This window comes from Xyrauchen texanus, chromosome 23, assembly GCF_025860055.1.
Source record: "Xyrauchen texanus isolate HMW12.3.18 chromosome 23, RBS_HiC_50CHRs, whole genome shotgun sequence".
Lineage (NCBI taxonomy): Eukaryota > Metazoa > Chordata > Actinopteri > Cypriniformes > Catostomidae > Xyrauchen > Xyrauchen texanus.
This window is the reverse complement of record NC_068298.1, coordinates 39,281,787-39,296,698: the sequence shown is the minus strand read 5'-3', so window position 1 is coordinate 39,296,698 and position 14,912 is coordinate 39,281,787. Positions and strand designations below refer to the sequence as shown.

The window sequence follows — 14,912 nt, the reverse complement described above, 5'->3', positions numbered from 1 at the left end:
ATCACAGTGTTGAATATACAACTATTCGCAGGGACAACTGGGCCCATTTTTTTCAACGAGCTACAACTTGGTTGTATTATGGTGTTTTTATGATCAATCGACAACATTTGTGGCATAATGTTGTTAAAATTAATTTTGACTTGTCCCAGCTATTCTTTAAAAAAAAAAAGAGAGAGAGAGAGAGAGAGAGAGAGAGAGAGAGAGAGAGAGAGAGACAAAAATCAAGGTTACAGAGAGGTACTTACAGTGGAAGTTAATGAAGCCAATCCATAAATGTTAAAATACTCACTAATTTAAAAGTATTGCCACTAGACTTGAACAATATGCGTGTTGACATGATTTCTTGTGATAAAATCACTTACTAACATTTTCTGTGTAAAGCAACTTTGTTCCCATGGCAACGTAACACTGTAAACTCTAAAATGACTCTATAGCTCAAATAACACACATGTGTAACAGAACAATTCGAGCAAGGGGGAGTTGTGGTGTCTTCACCCTTGGCCGGCCCCACCCCCTTTCGGGCTCCCTTACTCCTTAGTCCTTCCCATCAGTTGCCTTTTTCTTTCAAAAATGGCCCTTACATAGAAACCATCTGTATCTGTCCTAGCATTCCTCCAAGGGCCCGGAGTAGATGCTGATCTAGAAAACCTTCTCTTTCTCTGTCTCCTTAGACCCTGGGTGGCTGATGACAATATGCTGAACTGTGCGACTGGACTAGTCTCATTAGTTTTCTCGGCTCGATTAGAGGTTAGGTTCTTCTGCTCTTTATCACGTTTCTTTTTCTCAATGCCCCTTTTTGCCACAGTAATGACACTCATCCTTAGCTAGCCCACACCTGGGTCCCTTCTGACCACCAGACTGGACCCCAGCACTCTAAGGTTATGTGCTTGCGCTAATAGCTCGCCGCGCGTTATCATTTTCTGCAGGTTATCAGTTACTGTCGAGAGGCTCACTAGGGCAGAGATAGATGCAATCAGTACCTTGCGCACTTCGGAGCAGGCCATCCAGCCACAGTCTTATGAATGGGCCTGACGTACCATCCAGCTGCCACAGCACATCCAGATGATGTATGCCACCCGTAGTATCTCTGAATATTCAACCACGCTTTCGCCTAGTTTCTATTTAATGCTTGTCACCTTAGACCAGTCCACCTTTTCCCGCATTAAGTATTTCAAATAGTCCCATTTATGCCCCAACCGGCTTCTTCCACATCCGTGGTATATCATTCTAAGTTGGTGGTGGAGTGGGTGATCTCTCTGTTGAAAGCGCGTTGATTGGTGGACTTCAGATTAATAGTTAAAATTGCATGGCCATCACACCACGAAAACATATACACCCGCTTAAGGCAGTCGAATTGGTCTCTAGCATTGTGTAGGCCTTTTCGTGGGTCCCCAAATTCCATGGCCCAGTAACACTGAGAACTGGGATCTGGCGATTTAGTTTCAGTCTTGACCTCTTCCTTATTGCTATCTCTTGCTGCTGCCCCACGGTGTTTCCGAGTTTAACTGTTTACGGTCTTTGTTTTTTAGAGAATTTGCTGTTAGGTGAGTCAACTGGTCCCTCTGATGACCATACCTTTTTCTTTCTTTTGTTGGCAAGCAGATAATTTCGAGTGGATGGTAATCTCCCACTATTTAGTAATGATTTCATCCGCTAATATTTCTAACCACCAGACATGCTTGGCAGCTGCAGCACATACATTTTTAATCTCCTTCAAATAAGTGGAGCACCCCAGGCTTCCCTGGGCCTTCCCTACTGTCACTACACGATCAGGGAAATCTCCCTTAATTAAAATTCTGTGATAGGGATAGGAGTTGTTTGTCATCCCACCCAGAGTGACAGATAAAGATCTCTTATCATGGTGGTATAAACTGAGTTTGTCTACAACCCATTGCTCCTATGATGTCCATGCATGGATACTCCGGGGGCTACAATCCCTTGGTAACAACAACCCTGCCAGCTCTAGTCATCTGGAAATGTAGTACAGTATACAATATATTTAAAGGGCACATCCATATAATTTCAGTATAATTTGTGCCTCGATAAGAGCAGCTTAACGTACCGCCTGTAGACCTTTGTACATCAATTTAAGAGAAGCATTCAGATGTTCCAACCTTAATTGTGTCTTTTCCATTATAATTGTTACATACACATGTGTCACCCTTTACCCATGGTACTGGATGAGTTTCTAAATCAATGTTTTTCTCTGGTAGGTCTTCACATTCATTGCCTACATTCACAAAGGTTATTTTGTTCAAATGTATTTTCTGTGGCAACATGGAGGCATTTGTTTGCATTAAGGTTCCTATTGCCAGTACATTGGGGATGGTTATGGGAAGAAAACAGATTATATTGCTTCAATCTGGCTTATGCATTTTGGTCTGGTTCGCAGTGGCATTGGTTAATGGAATTATTGCCCAATTGGAATGTTAGGCATGACACACACAGCATCCATCTTGGTTCTGGGTGGAGTGGTTTTGAGCAATACTCATGGATAGAGCGCAAGCAGTGTTAATCTGACATTTTCCTATATGATTCTGATCATAGTTTGTGCTCCAGACATCACCCTTAGCCATCAAAACTGTAAATATCAAGCAAAACCACATAATTTGGACTCAATTTGGTATGTCACTCAGCCTGGTACAATAATGGAATCCTGTGAACCTAGGTGAATATGTCCAGGAGATTAAATGGGTGAACAACCTATGTCCTATCACCCTAAAATCACCTGAATGTGAATGTATTTTTGGCCAGATGTAGTATCTAGTCCAGAAATTCAGTTCCCATAAGTGCCTCACTCCCGGAATCAGGACAGCCTTTGAGCGGCCCACAGCTAATATGCACAGGTCATCTGGTAGTCATGCAAGTAGGTTTGCATCCTGTGAATACTCCATGAAACCTAGGTCGGGTAATGCCCCCCAGCTGTTTTGACATGGAGACCAAGCTAATGGATTTCAAGTTTGTGTTAGTTTTTCTTTCATTGGTTGCCCTTACATAGAAACCATCTGGTTTCTGTTCTAGCATTCCTCCAAGGGACCAGAGGAGACGATTCGAGCAATTTGAGAATTTTTCTGCAAGTGATTGGGCATGTTCGGCTCAGTTTTTAGAGTACTTGCACAATTGTTAGTACAACTGTTAACCCTTTCATATGTACTGTCACATATATGTGATGGTTAATAACTTGGCCCCGCAGAGTAGCATCACAGATATGTGTTTCTGCAACAGCCAGTAATGTTACAAGCTCCCAGGTTCAAATCGGCTTTTACACTGACACAGGGCGTGCTGGTCAAGTATCAGTTATTTATATTCACTCAAACAATTACTCATATAGTCTTTTAAACCACAGAATAAGTTTATTATATATATATATATATATATATATATATATATATATATATATATATATATATATATATATATACACACATCCATCTCATCACCAAAGTACCACAATAAAAAGTTTACAGCTCTTATACACACAGTCAATACATCAATTCGTGCTGCCATTTGTTTACATTAGTAGCGATTGTCATTCGTCAAACAAACAGCTACTCAACAGCTATTATGTGCTTGAGTCTTTTCAAGCACATAATATTTTTATTTTATGTATCAAACTGAAAAATTGTCACCAAAGTACCACGATAACAGTTCACAGATTGTATATGCACAGCATCATTGAAATGCGATCTTCCCATGCACGCAGCCACGTCTGCTGATAAGGTGCATCTGCAGGTTTCATGAACACAAACAGCAACTCAAACAGTCTTTTCAGGCATATAATACATTTGTTTTCTGAAAGAGACTGCCAAACTATCACAAAAGCACCATGATAACTGTTTAAAACTCATACACTCACAGTGAAAACATACTGATCGAGCACAATTATCCATGCACGCAGCCAAGTCAGTTTACATTAGCATTTCACACACACCCACACACACACACACACACACACAGACACACACACACACACACAATGACTGCAGTCAAACAGTGCATATAGGCAAACTGGACTGCTGATATTATTTGTTCATTTGTTTTTTACAGCAATAAAAATGAAATAATTAAAACAAAAACAGTACAGCAGACATAATCCATTTGATCACGTTTACTATTTTAGATACATTATTTGTGTATGAAAAGAAATAAAACAACTTAATAAAATAATAATAAAAAAAACCCCTCCAATCTCAAACTCTTACCTTTGTGTGGCAGCAAGGAGGGGGTTATCACATGCCTTGCAAATCTTGCCTGAGATTAGATAAAACAGTCTCTTTGTAAACACACACATTCCACACACATACCCTACATAAGTTACTCACACACAGAGGGTTATAAAAGCTTGAAGCTCAGTCCAGTAGTTGCACTCTTCAGTCAAACTCTGTCTGTGAAGATCAATAAAGAAGAATACTTTTTGCACCCCTGGCTCCCGGTGCATCATTCCTTACTCCTTAAACACCGGATACAACATAAGCTTCATAGTTTTGTCTTTAAACCTTCCATAAATTTAACCCATTCACTTCCATTGTAAGTGCCTCTCTGTAACCTTGATTTTTGCTTTTTTTGAAGAAAAGGAGGGACGAGTCAAAATTATTTTGCCAAAAATGCTGTCATTTGAGCAGCTGGTTTTTGGCTAGAATAAGAAACAAAGTGGACCAGACTTCTTTCAAATGCCTAGCAGAAATGGAAAAGGATCGCAAAGTGATGAATAAAAGCACAAAAATTGAATTCCACTCACCATATCGGTGTCTGAAACAGGGCCAAAACTGGTGACGTAGATGTCTGTCTTTACTGTGGTGACTCGATCTGTGGACACAAAAGAATAAGAAAAAATTAAATAAATAAACATCCTTTTTTGAGAATTTCATCAAATTGACCAGTGTTGTTCTGAGTGCAACTGTGATGTCATAGCCCGGTCTCATCTAACTTGAAAGGGGCATCTTTATAAAAAACATGTTTTCTGAGAGAGGAAATGGATTCTGAATTTCACTTTGTCTCTTTAATTTCAGCATAGACAGAGCCTCTTTCTATCCTGAGCCCATCTGAGATGAAAGCATGTGTCAGGCAGTGGGTAAATGTGCTGCCGTTACCAACCCAGAGTTATGCTGGCTAGAAATCACATTTTTCTTTTTTCCTCTCTTGATTTTTTCATTAATTCTCAGAGCTTTCTTTCATTGTTTTCTCTTGCTGCCATTCCAAAGAGCTCTTGATATTTCCTCTGCTCCCAAAACAAAGGCAAACAGGATGTGTATTAATAGTCAGATAGTGGAATATAAAATATAAATATAGTTGCAAGCAGTGATGTCGGGCTCAAGCCACCATGAGCCCATTTCAACCTGGAGACTTTCGGAAAACAATACAATGTGCACATGCATTTGGCATCTGACATTATTCTAAACAATTTTAAAGCAATTTGAGTAAATATAACTATTTTAAAGTCTGTTGTAAGGGCCACACTTCCTGCTGTCAGGTCCATGTGACTAGCAACCAAAACTAAACATACTTCTCAATTTTGATCTTAATCACACATTGCACAGAAGATCTGTTCACAATTTAGCATCTTCAATGTCTTGGCATAATGTTGTCAAAATGTGGTGACAGTCTCTTGAATCCCCTAGGAGGAGTATTTAAAAGTTCAGAGACTGCAATATTAAAAAAATCCAATGATTGCAGACTTCCTGTTGGGCGGAGCTAATAACTATAATTATAAAAGTTGTCCAGCATAATGAGATCTATATATGTACTGATTTTGGTGACTGTAGGTGAACATGGGGGTGCTACATGCTTATTTTAAAGGGGTTATTACAGAGCCCCCCTACACGCCCATGTGTGAACTTTTGCCCAGCCCTAATGGCCAACGATAGTGACAACACTATTTAAGATATCAAATCTAATGACTGTAAGTATGAAAGTTGTTCGGCTTTATGAGAACAATATACAGCCCTGGAAAAAATACAAAATGATCAGTTTCTCTGAATTTACTATTTACATGTATGTGTTTCAAAATTTTGTTTTATTCTATAAAGTACTAAGAACATTTCTCCCAAATTACAAATATTTTCATTTAGAGCTTTTATTTGCAGAAAATGCAAATGGTCAAAATAACAATAAAATGCAGTGTTATCAGACCTCATATAATGCAAAGAAAACAAGTTTATATACATTTTCAAACAACACAATACTAATGTTTTAACTTAGGAAGTGTTCAGAAATCAATATTTGGTGGAATAACCATGATTTTCAATCACAGCTTTCATGCAACTTGGCATGCATGATGGGGCTGGGGGGTATTTGGCCATTGATCAGGAAAATAAAAAATGGCACTACATGTCAAAAGGGTTGCTGATCACTGCTGTAGGTGAAAATCGGGGTGCTACTGAGCCCCCCTTACATGCCCAATTTCAACTTTGCCCAGGCCTAATGGCCAATGAGTTTTCACCCAAAAAGTACCAGCAACTTTGAAAAGACTAATAATAATAATCTTTAGAAGAACAATAATAACAATAACTATAATATTAATAATAATAATCCTTTAGAAGACTGTCTGAACATTTAGTTAATTTATAGAGTGAAATGCACATTAGAGTTGTGCCGACAGACGATGATTTTCCAAATTTGAATAATATTTTAAAGCAAAATTGTTTCCATGCTTAATAATAATAATATATATATTTTTTAAATCTGCAGTGCCCATGCCAACATTTCTATGTTAAAGAATTTAACATTTTAATGAGACTTAATAATTATTCTTATTTTTTTACTGTCTCCAGATGGTTACACCACATGACATTTTTCACTCTAAGCCTCAGACAAAATAAATAAATAAATATATATTTAAGCAAAATCACATGAGCAAGAGTGCGATATGGCCCTACATCAGCACTGCTGTGATTCGGCCACAGGCCGAGTGCCGTAGGTAATCACAGCAGTACTGATATAGGGCCATATAGCATGATTGCGAGTGTGAATTGGTTCTACCAATTTTGTGGTAGCCGGTGCGCAAAAGTTGATCACTCACCCATAATAATGTATATAATTCATGTAATTAATCAGTCTGTTTTGTCTCTCAGCTGTGACGAGCCGTAATGCTGAAGTTGTTAGTTTAAAGATGTTTAAAGCTATTTCCTAGCTTTAGTAGTGTAGCGTAGTAAGCGATCACGAAGAGCTGTTGTATGTAAACACTAGCTGACATGGATTCACTTAACGTCATTGCTCTTACACTTTAGTTTATAAGGGCATGAACACAAGCCAAGTGATACACACACAGTGAAGTGTCGGAGAGCTGATGGTGTCAGACTATCAGTGCTCATGGAACGTCTCTCATCCAATCAGATTCGAGGACTGGAACAAACTGTTATATATATATATATATATATATATACATACACACAATACTGGCAGCCAAAAGTTTGGAATAATGTACATATTTTGCTGTTTTGGAAGGAAATTGTTACTTTAACCCTCTGGAGTCGACAGACCTGCAGGACGCGTCCTGCTGGATTTACAGCGGACATTACAGCGGAAACAACATAAAATTCTCCATCATTTTTGGGTATACAGATAAGTGTAAGACATCATTAGAGACTATAAAGGGTCTACTTTTTTTTGTGTACACTCACAATAACAACAAAACCTTGTGCTTTTGTAAAATAAAGAAAATAAAAAGGGTGAGCTTACAGCTGTCTCTGTGTTCACAAGCATATTTCTGTAACACGTCACAAAAATTAACTGAAACTCTCAGAATACTCCCCGCGACCCTGTACACAGGATAAGCGGTTGACGATGGATGGATGGATGGATGGATCTCAGAATACTTATCACACAAACATGAAACACATGTCTAAAGAAAGCTTAAAATGTCAACTTTTAAAGAAAACAATTAAAATTTAAAACAAATATTCTCCTGCAACGCAATCTGTATGAAACAAAGTGATGTACAATTTCTCCTGGCTCAGCTAATTATCCCTAATGTGATCACACCCACGGGCAGAGGGCGCTATTCATGCGGTAATGTGCTGAAGCGATCAATGTACATTGCCTTACAGTGCCTTAAATACAAAGTTCACTCACTTTTCTGTGCATTTGGAAGATCGCACAATACACAAGTGGGAAAACTCCTGAATAGTGACGAAGAGGTCACATTTTCCTCAGAAGAAGAGCGGGACTCCGCATCATCGGCTGGTGATGATCATTAGATGCACCTGTGGCCAGGCTATAAAATAGAGGCGTCACCAGCGTGTCGACAGATATTTTTCATTCAGAGCATACTGTGCTGTGTGTCTCACAACCTGCTAAGAAATCTTTCTTCCCTCTTTGTTAGGAGTTAGAAATTGTTAGGCAGTGCGCAGAACTTTCTTTCCTTTCTCTCTCTGTTCCGAAAGAGATTATATATATATATATAAAAAAGAGAATGGCGGAGAAACAGAGCAAACGATGCGTGTTTCCTTGTCAACGTTTCATGACGAACAAGGACACGCATGAGTTTTGCTTTGTTTGTTTGGGGGAAGAGCACGCGGCTCTCGCGTTGGGGCGGGGCGGGTGCGAGCATTGTGACCTTCTTTCGGTCGGGATGCTTCGCGCTCGCCTCGCTTACTTCCGAGAGCCAGCACCCGTACTTCATTCGTGGGGCTCTCGTATGGATCTGGCTGAGGAGCGAGAGACAGGTGCATCCCTTTCGCTCGCTCTCTCCCCAGATCCGGCTGGTCCTTCTCGTGATCTTGAAGCACGCTCCGGCACCTCTTCAGTTCAGGAGAGGGACCGCGATTCTCTTGGATCTATAGATTTCGAGTTACCCACATCCGAGCACTCCAAGCATGACGCAAAATCCTCTGAGGAGTTACTCGATGTGGTTACTCATGCTGTGGCCAGACTTCAATTAGACTGGCCACGTGACCAATAAACCCCCAAATGCTCCAAGTTAGAGGATAGATTTCTGTCTGATGGCCAAGGGAAGGGAACACCTCATCAGTCCCTTCCCTTCTTTAATGACCTCCAGGATGAGCTTGCTCGTTCGTGGAGGAAACCTTATACCTCGCGCGTTCACGTGCCCTCGACGCCGTTATATTCGACTATTGTAGGTGCTGAGGCGCGAGGGTATTCAAGGATGCCGCCGGTCGAAGAGACACTTGCGGGTTATCTCTCGCCGGATTCGGCATCGTCTTTGAAAAAACCTGCTCTCCCCTCTAAGCCATGCAGAACTACCTCCATGCTAGTGGGGAGGGCTTATCAAGCGGCAGGTCAGGCTGGTGCTGCGCTGCACACCATGGCTGTGTTACAGGCGTACCAGGCTGACCTGCTAAAAGATCTGAGTGCGGGTAAAACTCTCGACGAAGAGGCCTTTTCAGAGCTTCGTCGAGCTACGGATTTGTCTCTCCACGCGACCAAGCAGTCAGCCCGTGCCATTGGCCGGTCTATGTCCGCTTTGGTCAGTACGGAGAGGCATATATGGCTTAACCTGTCAGGCATCCGAGATAGGGACAGAGTTTTCTTAATCGATGCCCCGGTTTCGCCTTCTGGTCTCTTCAGAGACGCCATGAATACGGTTATCTTCAGATTCCAGGAGGCGAAAAGCCATGAGGAAGCCTTTGGGCAGTTTCTTCCTCGCCGCACTCAGGGGGCGGGGCCGTCGGCCACCCAGTCTCGCCCCGACTCTGCTAGGAGAGAGGCTCAAAAACAGAGCGTGGCAAGTCGTGCTCCCCCTCATAGGGACTGGGGACAGGCTCGTCGCCCTCAGCAGCCGCCCAAGAAAGACCTCAGGGCTGTGATTTCTAAAAGAAAGAAGCCCTGACGGTCTTGTACCCAACTCTGTGAGGGTAGTTCCCTTCGGGACGGGGCGCGTGTATCATCCACTTCGGCCCTCCCGATACCCTCACGAAACCTTTTCACTCGCCTTTGGTGTTTCGGGTGATAGAGGCTTCCAACAAAGAGTTGGGTGTACCGTTGCTTCCTGCCTTAATCCAGGACACGGAACACTCAACATCCCCTCAACAGGAAGTGTTGAAATTAGTACCCATCTCAGAGAACCTGGCAGCATGGAAACTTCTGCCAGGTATTTCTATGTGGGTTCTAAAGACAGTAGAAAGAGGCTACAGAATTCAATTCGCTCGCCGCCCTCCGCGTTTCAACGGCGTGGTTTCCACTACCGTAAGACCGGAGCAGGCATGTCTACTGTGGAGAGAACTGCAAAATCTCTTGGCAAAAGGGGCCATAGAACATGTTCCCCTTCCCGAGAAAGAGTCAGGCTATTACAGCAGATACTTCCTGGTTCCCAAGAAGGGTGGGTGGTTGCGTCCGATTCTAGATCTTCGAGGCTTGAACCGCTCGGTCAGGGTGTTCAAGTTCAAGATGCTAACTGTCAAGTCGGTCGTGTCTCAGATCCAACATCACGATTGGCTGGTCACGATCGATCTCATGGACACATATTTCCATATTGGAATTCTGCCACAGCACAGGAAGTTCCTGAGGTTCGCTTTCGGGGACGAAGCATTCCAGTATCGGGTTCTTCCATTCGGCCTAGCCCTATCACCCCGCACATTCACGAAATGTATGGATGCAGCACTGGCTCCTTTGCGACTCCAGGGCATCCGCATTCTGAATTATTTAGATGACTGGCTGATACTAGCACAATCTCAAGAACTGGCAGTTCAGCACAGGGATATCGTCTTAGCTCATCTAGGTTCTCTGGGTCTGAGACTCAACGTCCAAAAGTGTGTTCTTTCTCCAACCCAGGAAATTACCTATCTAGGGATTATATGGAACTCGATCACGATGTGGGCACAGTTGTCTCCCGCTCATGTCAGGTCCATCCAGAACTCCATGAGCAATCTCAGGCTAGGTCAAAGTTGCACTGTTCATCAGTATCAACGAATACTAGGTCACATGGCGTCTGCGTCCACGGTGATTCCTTTGGGCCTTCTCCATATGAGACCATTTCAGCTGTGGCTAAAAGCCAGGGGATTTCATTCAAGGGCCAGTCCCCTAAGGCAAATAAGGGTTATGCGCCGAGCACTTCGTTCCCTTTCTGTGTGGTTCAGACCCCGGTTCCTTATCTTGGGTCCCACTCTCGGTGCGTCATGTCGTCGCAGGATGCTAACGACAGACGCCTCTCTGACGGGTTGGGGTGCGATCTTAAGTGGTCGTCTAGCCCAAGGGGAATGGGAGGGTCATCAGCTCGATTGGCACATCAACTGCCTCGAGCTGATGGCGGTATTTCTGGCCCTGAAATACTTCCTCCGACATCTGAGAGGCTGCCATGTCCTTGTGCAGGAGGACAACATAGCATCAGTCTCCTACATAAACCATCAAGGAGGTCTACGTTCTCGCCACCTGAATTTGCTGGCACGTCGGATTCTCCTTTGGGCCCAGGGCAAGCTCCTGTCACTCAGGGCAATTTACATCCCTGGACGCCTAAATGTGGGAGCAGATTTTCTGTCCAGACAAAACATACCGAGGGGCGAGTGGAAACTCCACCCCGAGGTAGTACAACAAATTTGGGAGAGATTTTACAGAGCAGAAGTGGACCTCTTCGCCTCTCAAGAGACTGCTAATGTCCCTCTACTTCTCTCTGAGTCACCCAGCCCCCTGGGTCTGGACGCTGATGGCGCATACATGGCCCAGAATGTGTCTCTATGCTTTTCCCCCGGTTTCTCTGCTCCCGGGAGTCTTAGCCAGAGTTCGCCAGCAAGGGTCTTGCCTCTTACTGATAGCGCCTTGCTGGCCGAACAGGATTTGGTTCTCAGAAATTATATCTCTCCTCGACGTCTCGCCTTGGGCGATTCAGGACAGGAGGGACCTTCTGTCTCAGGCACAGGGGACGATATTTCATCCCGGCCCGAATTGTGGAAACTTCATGTTTGGCCCCTGAAGGGTACCAACTGAGGGACACAGGGCTGTCGCCTGAAGTTATCGAGACCATTCTTAGTGCTAGGGCTCCCTCCACCAGAAGAATCTACACCAATAAATGGGGTGTCTTCGAAAAGTGGTGCAGTTTACATGGTGCAGATCCAGTTAACTGCCAAATTGTTTCAGTTCTGGACTTTCTGCAGGAAAAACTGTCAGCAGGCATATGCCCCGCTACTCTCAGGGTTTATGTGGCCGCCATTTCGGCTTGCCACGCCTTGATGGACGGGGCGCCTTTGGGGAGGCACCCTCTACTCGCTCGCTTCATTCGTGGAGCCAGGCGACTGAGGCCTCCTGTTAGGACCAGAACTCCCTCATGGGACTTAGCAATAGTCCTTGAGGGTCTGGCTGAAACCCCCTTTGAACCTCTAGTGTCAGCGTCTGACAGACTTCTGACTCTCAAGCTGGTTTTTCTTGTGGCAATTACCTCTCTTAAGAGAATCGGGGATCTACAGGCTCTGTCTGTTTTGCCGGCCTGTTTAGAGTTTGCCCCAGGTATGGCCAAAGCTATCCTGCATCCTCATCCTGACTACATTCCTAAGGTGCCTTTTTCGACACTACACCCTGTCACTCTGGAAGCCTTCTGCTCCCTGCCGTTTTTAACGCCGGAGCAGGAAAGTCTTCACGGACTCTGCCCAGTCCGTGCCGTTCAGACTTACGTCCACCGCACTAGCCAGTGGCGTAAGTCTGGGCAATTATTTGTCTGCTTTGGGGGCCGCAACAGGGGGGCAGCCGCTACCAAGCAGACTATGTCACATTGGGTGAGGGATGCTATTGCCCTGGCCTATGAGGCGCGCTCAAGCTTCACCAGTAGGTGTCAGGGCTCACTCCACCAGAGGGGTCGCCGCCTCTAAAGCCTTGGCTAGAGGGGTCCCTCTGCAGCAGGTTTGTGATGCGGCAGGCTGGTCCTCTCCGCACACATTCATCAGATTTTATAGTTTGGATGTTCATGCTACTCCGGGCTCTTACGTCCTTGAGTCGACATCCCAAGCTCATGCCTGAACGGGTTTGTGACGCGGCGGGCTGGTCCTCTCCATGCACATTCTTCAGTTTTTTATGGCAGGCTCATGCCTGAACACGTTCGTGATGCGGCAGGCTGGTCCTTTCTGCACATGTTCATCGAACTTCATGGGTTAGATGTTTCTGCTACTCCGGATTCTTACGTCCTTGAGTCAACATCTCAAGCTCACGTCTGAACAAGTTTGTGATGCGGCAGGCTGGTCCTCTCTGCACACATTCATCAGATTTTATCGTTTGGATGTTCATGCTACTCCGGGCTCTTACGTCCTTGAGTCGACATCCCAAACTCATGACTGAACAAGTTTGTGACGTGACAGGCTGGTCCTCTCCGCGCACACTCTTCAGTTTTTTAGGGCAGGCTCATGCCTGAACACGTTCGTGATGCGTCAGGCTGGTCCTTTCTGCACACGTTCATCGAACTCTATGGGCTAGATGTTTCTGCTACTCCGGGCTCTTACGCCCTTGAGTCGACATCAAGCTCATGTCTGGGACCTCTCGCATTTTGTGAGCACACTTCACAACCGTAGGGGTCCGGACAGCCCCAGTGCGGCGGCTTGGGTATTGCGTTCCCCGTAGCGCTTAGCAAAAGCGCAGCATCAAAGTGAAGCTTTTTGTGAAGGGAACGTCTCGGGTTACATGTGTAACCCTTGTTCCCTGAAAAAAGCGGAACAAGATGCTGCCTTATTTTGCCGCACTGGGACGTCCCAGGACTGCTCTTCAGAAAAAGGTATCTGTCGACACGCTGGTGACGCCTCTATTTTATAGCTTGGCCACAGGTGCATCTAATGATCATCACCAGCCGAGGCTATAAATTCAGGTCAATGTTCATTGACGTGTTTCACACAAATTCACAGCTGTTCACAATGCAAGATTGTTCCCCGTAGTGCTTAGCAAAAGCGCAGCATCTCGTTCCGCCTTTTTCAGGGAACAAGGGTTACACATGTAACCCGAGACGTTTTCATTAGTTGACATGCTATTTTATATAAACATGTACATATTTTACTAGTGGGACTGTTTCCAGACTTGCCAGCCAGGATTCAGAATATTGAAATTTGAAATATGTCCTAATAAACAAGTTTTAGTTACATTTAAATGCTGTTTTGGGTAAAGCAGGCATTTCAATTGTATGCTGTGTAATATAAATATGATATGTAATATGATATAAAATTATATGAATGTTTAGATTATATTTGATCTAGCCTCATTATAATCAACAAAGCTTGTGCTTGCAAATATCTGTTCAGGTGTAAATGAGTAAAATGCACTTTAATATGCCCATATTAGAAAATCGCCATATTATAATGATTTCTGAAGGATCATGTGACACTGAAGACTGCAGTAATGATGCTGTAAATTCAGCTTTGATCACAAATTGTATTTTACAATATATTCAAATAGAAAACTGTTCTTTTAAATTGTAAAATGAGTTCACGCAATGTTTTTACTGTATTTTGGATAAAATAAATGCATTCTTGGTGAGCAGAAGAGACTTCTTTTAAATGGTAGTGCAGGTCTAAAATTAAGTAAAGTCTTTATGTAAAGAAAATGTATAGTCAGATTAATAATTTTAATTTAAAACTTGATTTTGATCATTAAGTCTCCTCACATTCATTCTCTTTCCTCATTGATAGGCCAGGGAGGGGTCTTTGTCTCCTCATGTGTGAATTACAATCAATATTCATGATAGTTCACACCTCCTCGCATATGACTTATGAGTTACAAAAGTTAAATTACTATATTGTTTTTTTATGAATGAGTGGTGGTGGTGTAGTGGGCTAAAGCACATAACTGGTAATCAGAAGGTCAATGGTTCGGTCCCCACAGCCACCACCATTGTGTCCTTGAGCAAGGCACTTAACTCCAGGTTGCTCCTGGGGGGATTGTCCCTGTAATAAATAAATGCACTGTTTTGGATAAAAGCGTCTGCCAAATGCATAAATGTAAATGTGATCAGGATGGTTTTCACATCATTTTGTAGCAAAAATTCTAGGCTA

General features: G+C 43.5%; 1 protein-coding gene across 2 annotated transcripts in view; it reads right to left on the bottom strand.

Annotated features, from left to right (window-relative positions):
- LOC127617263 (gamma-aminobutyric acid receptor subunit alpha-2) overlaps window positions 1-14,912 on the bottom strand; it is a 146,464-nt gene that overhangs the window by 117,106 nt on the left and 14,446 nt on the right. For both annotated transcript variants that reach the window (XM_052089207.1, XM_052089208.1), the window contains exon 4: window positions 4,739-4,806. In XM_052089207.1, coding sequence (XP_051945167.1) covers window positions 4,739-4,806 — 68 coding nt within the window. The remainder of the gene's footprint in view (window positions 1-4,738; window positions 4,807-14,912) is intronic.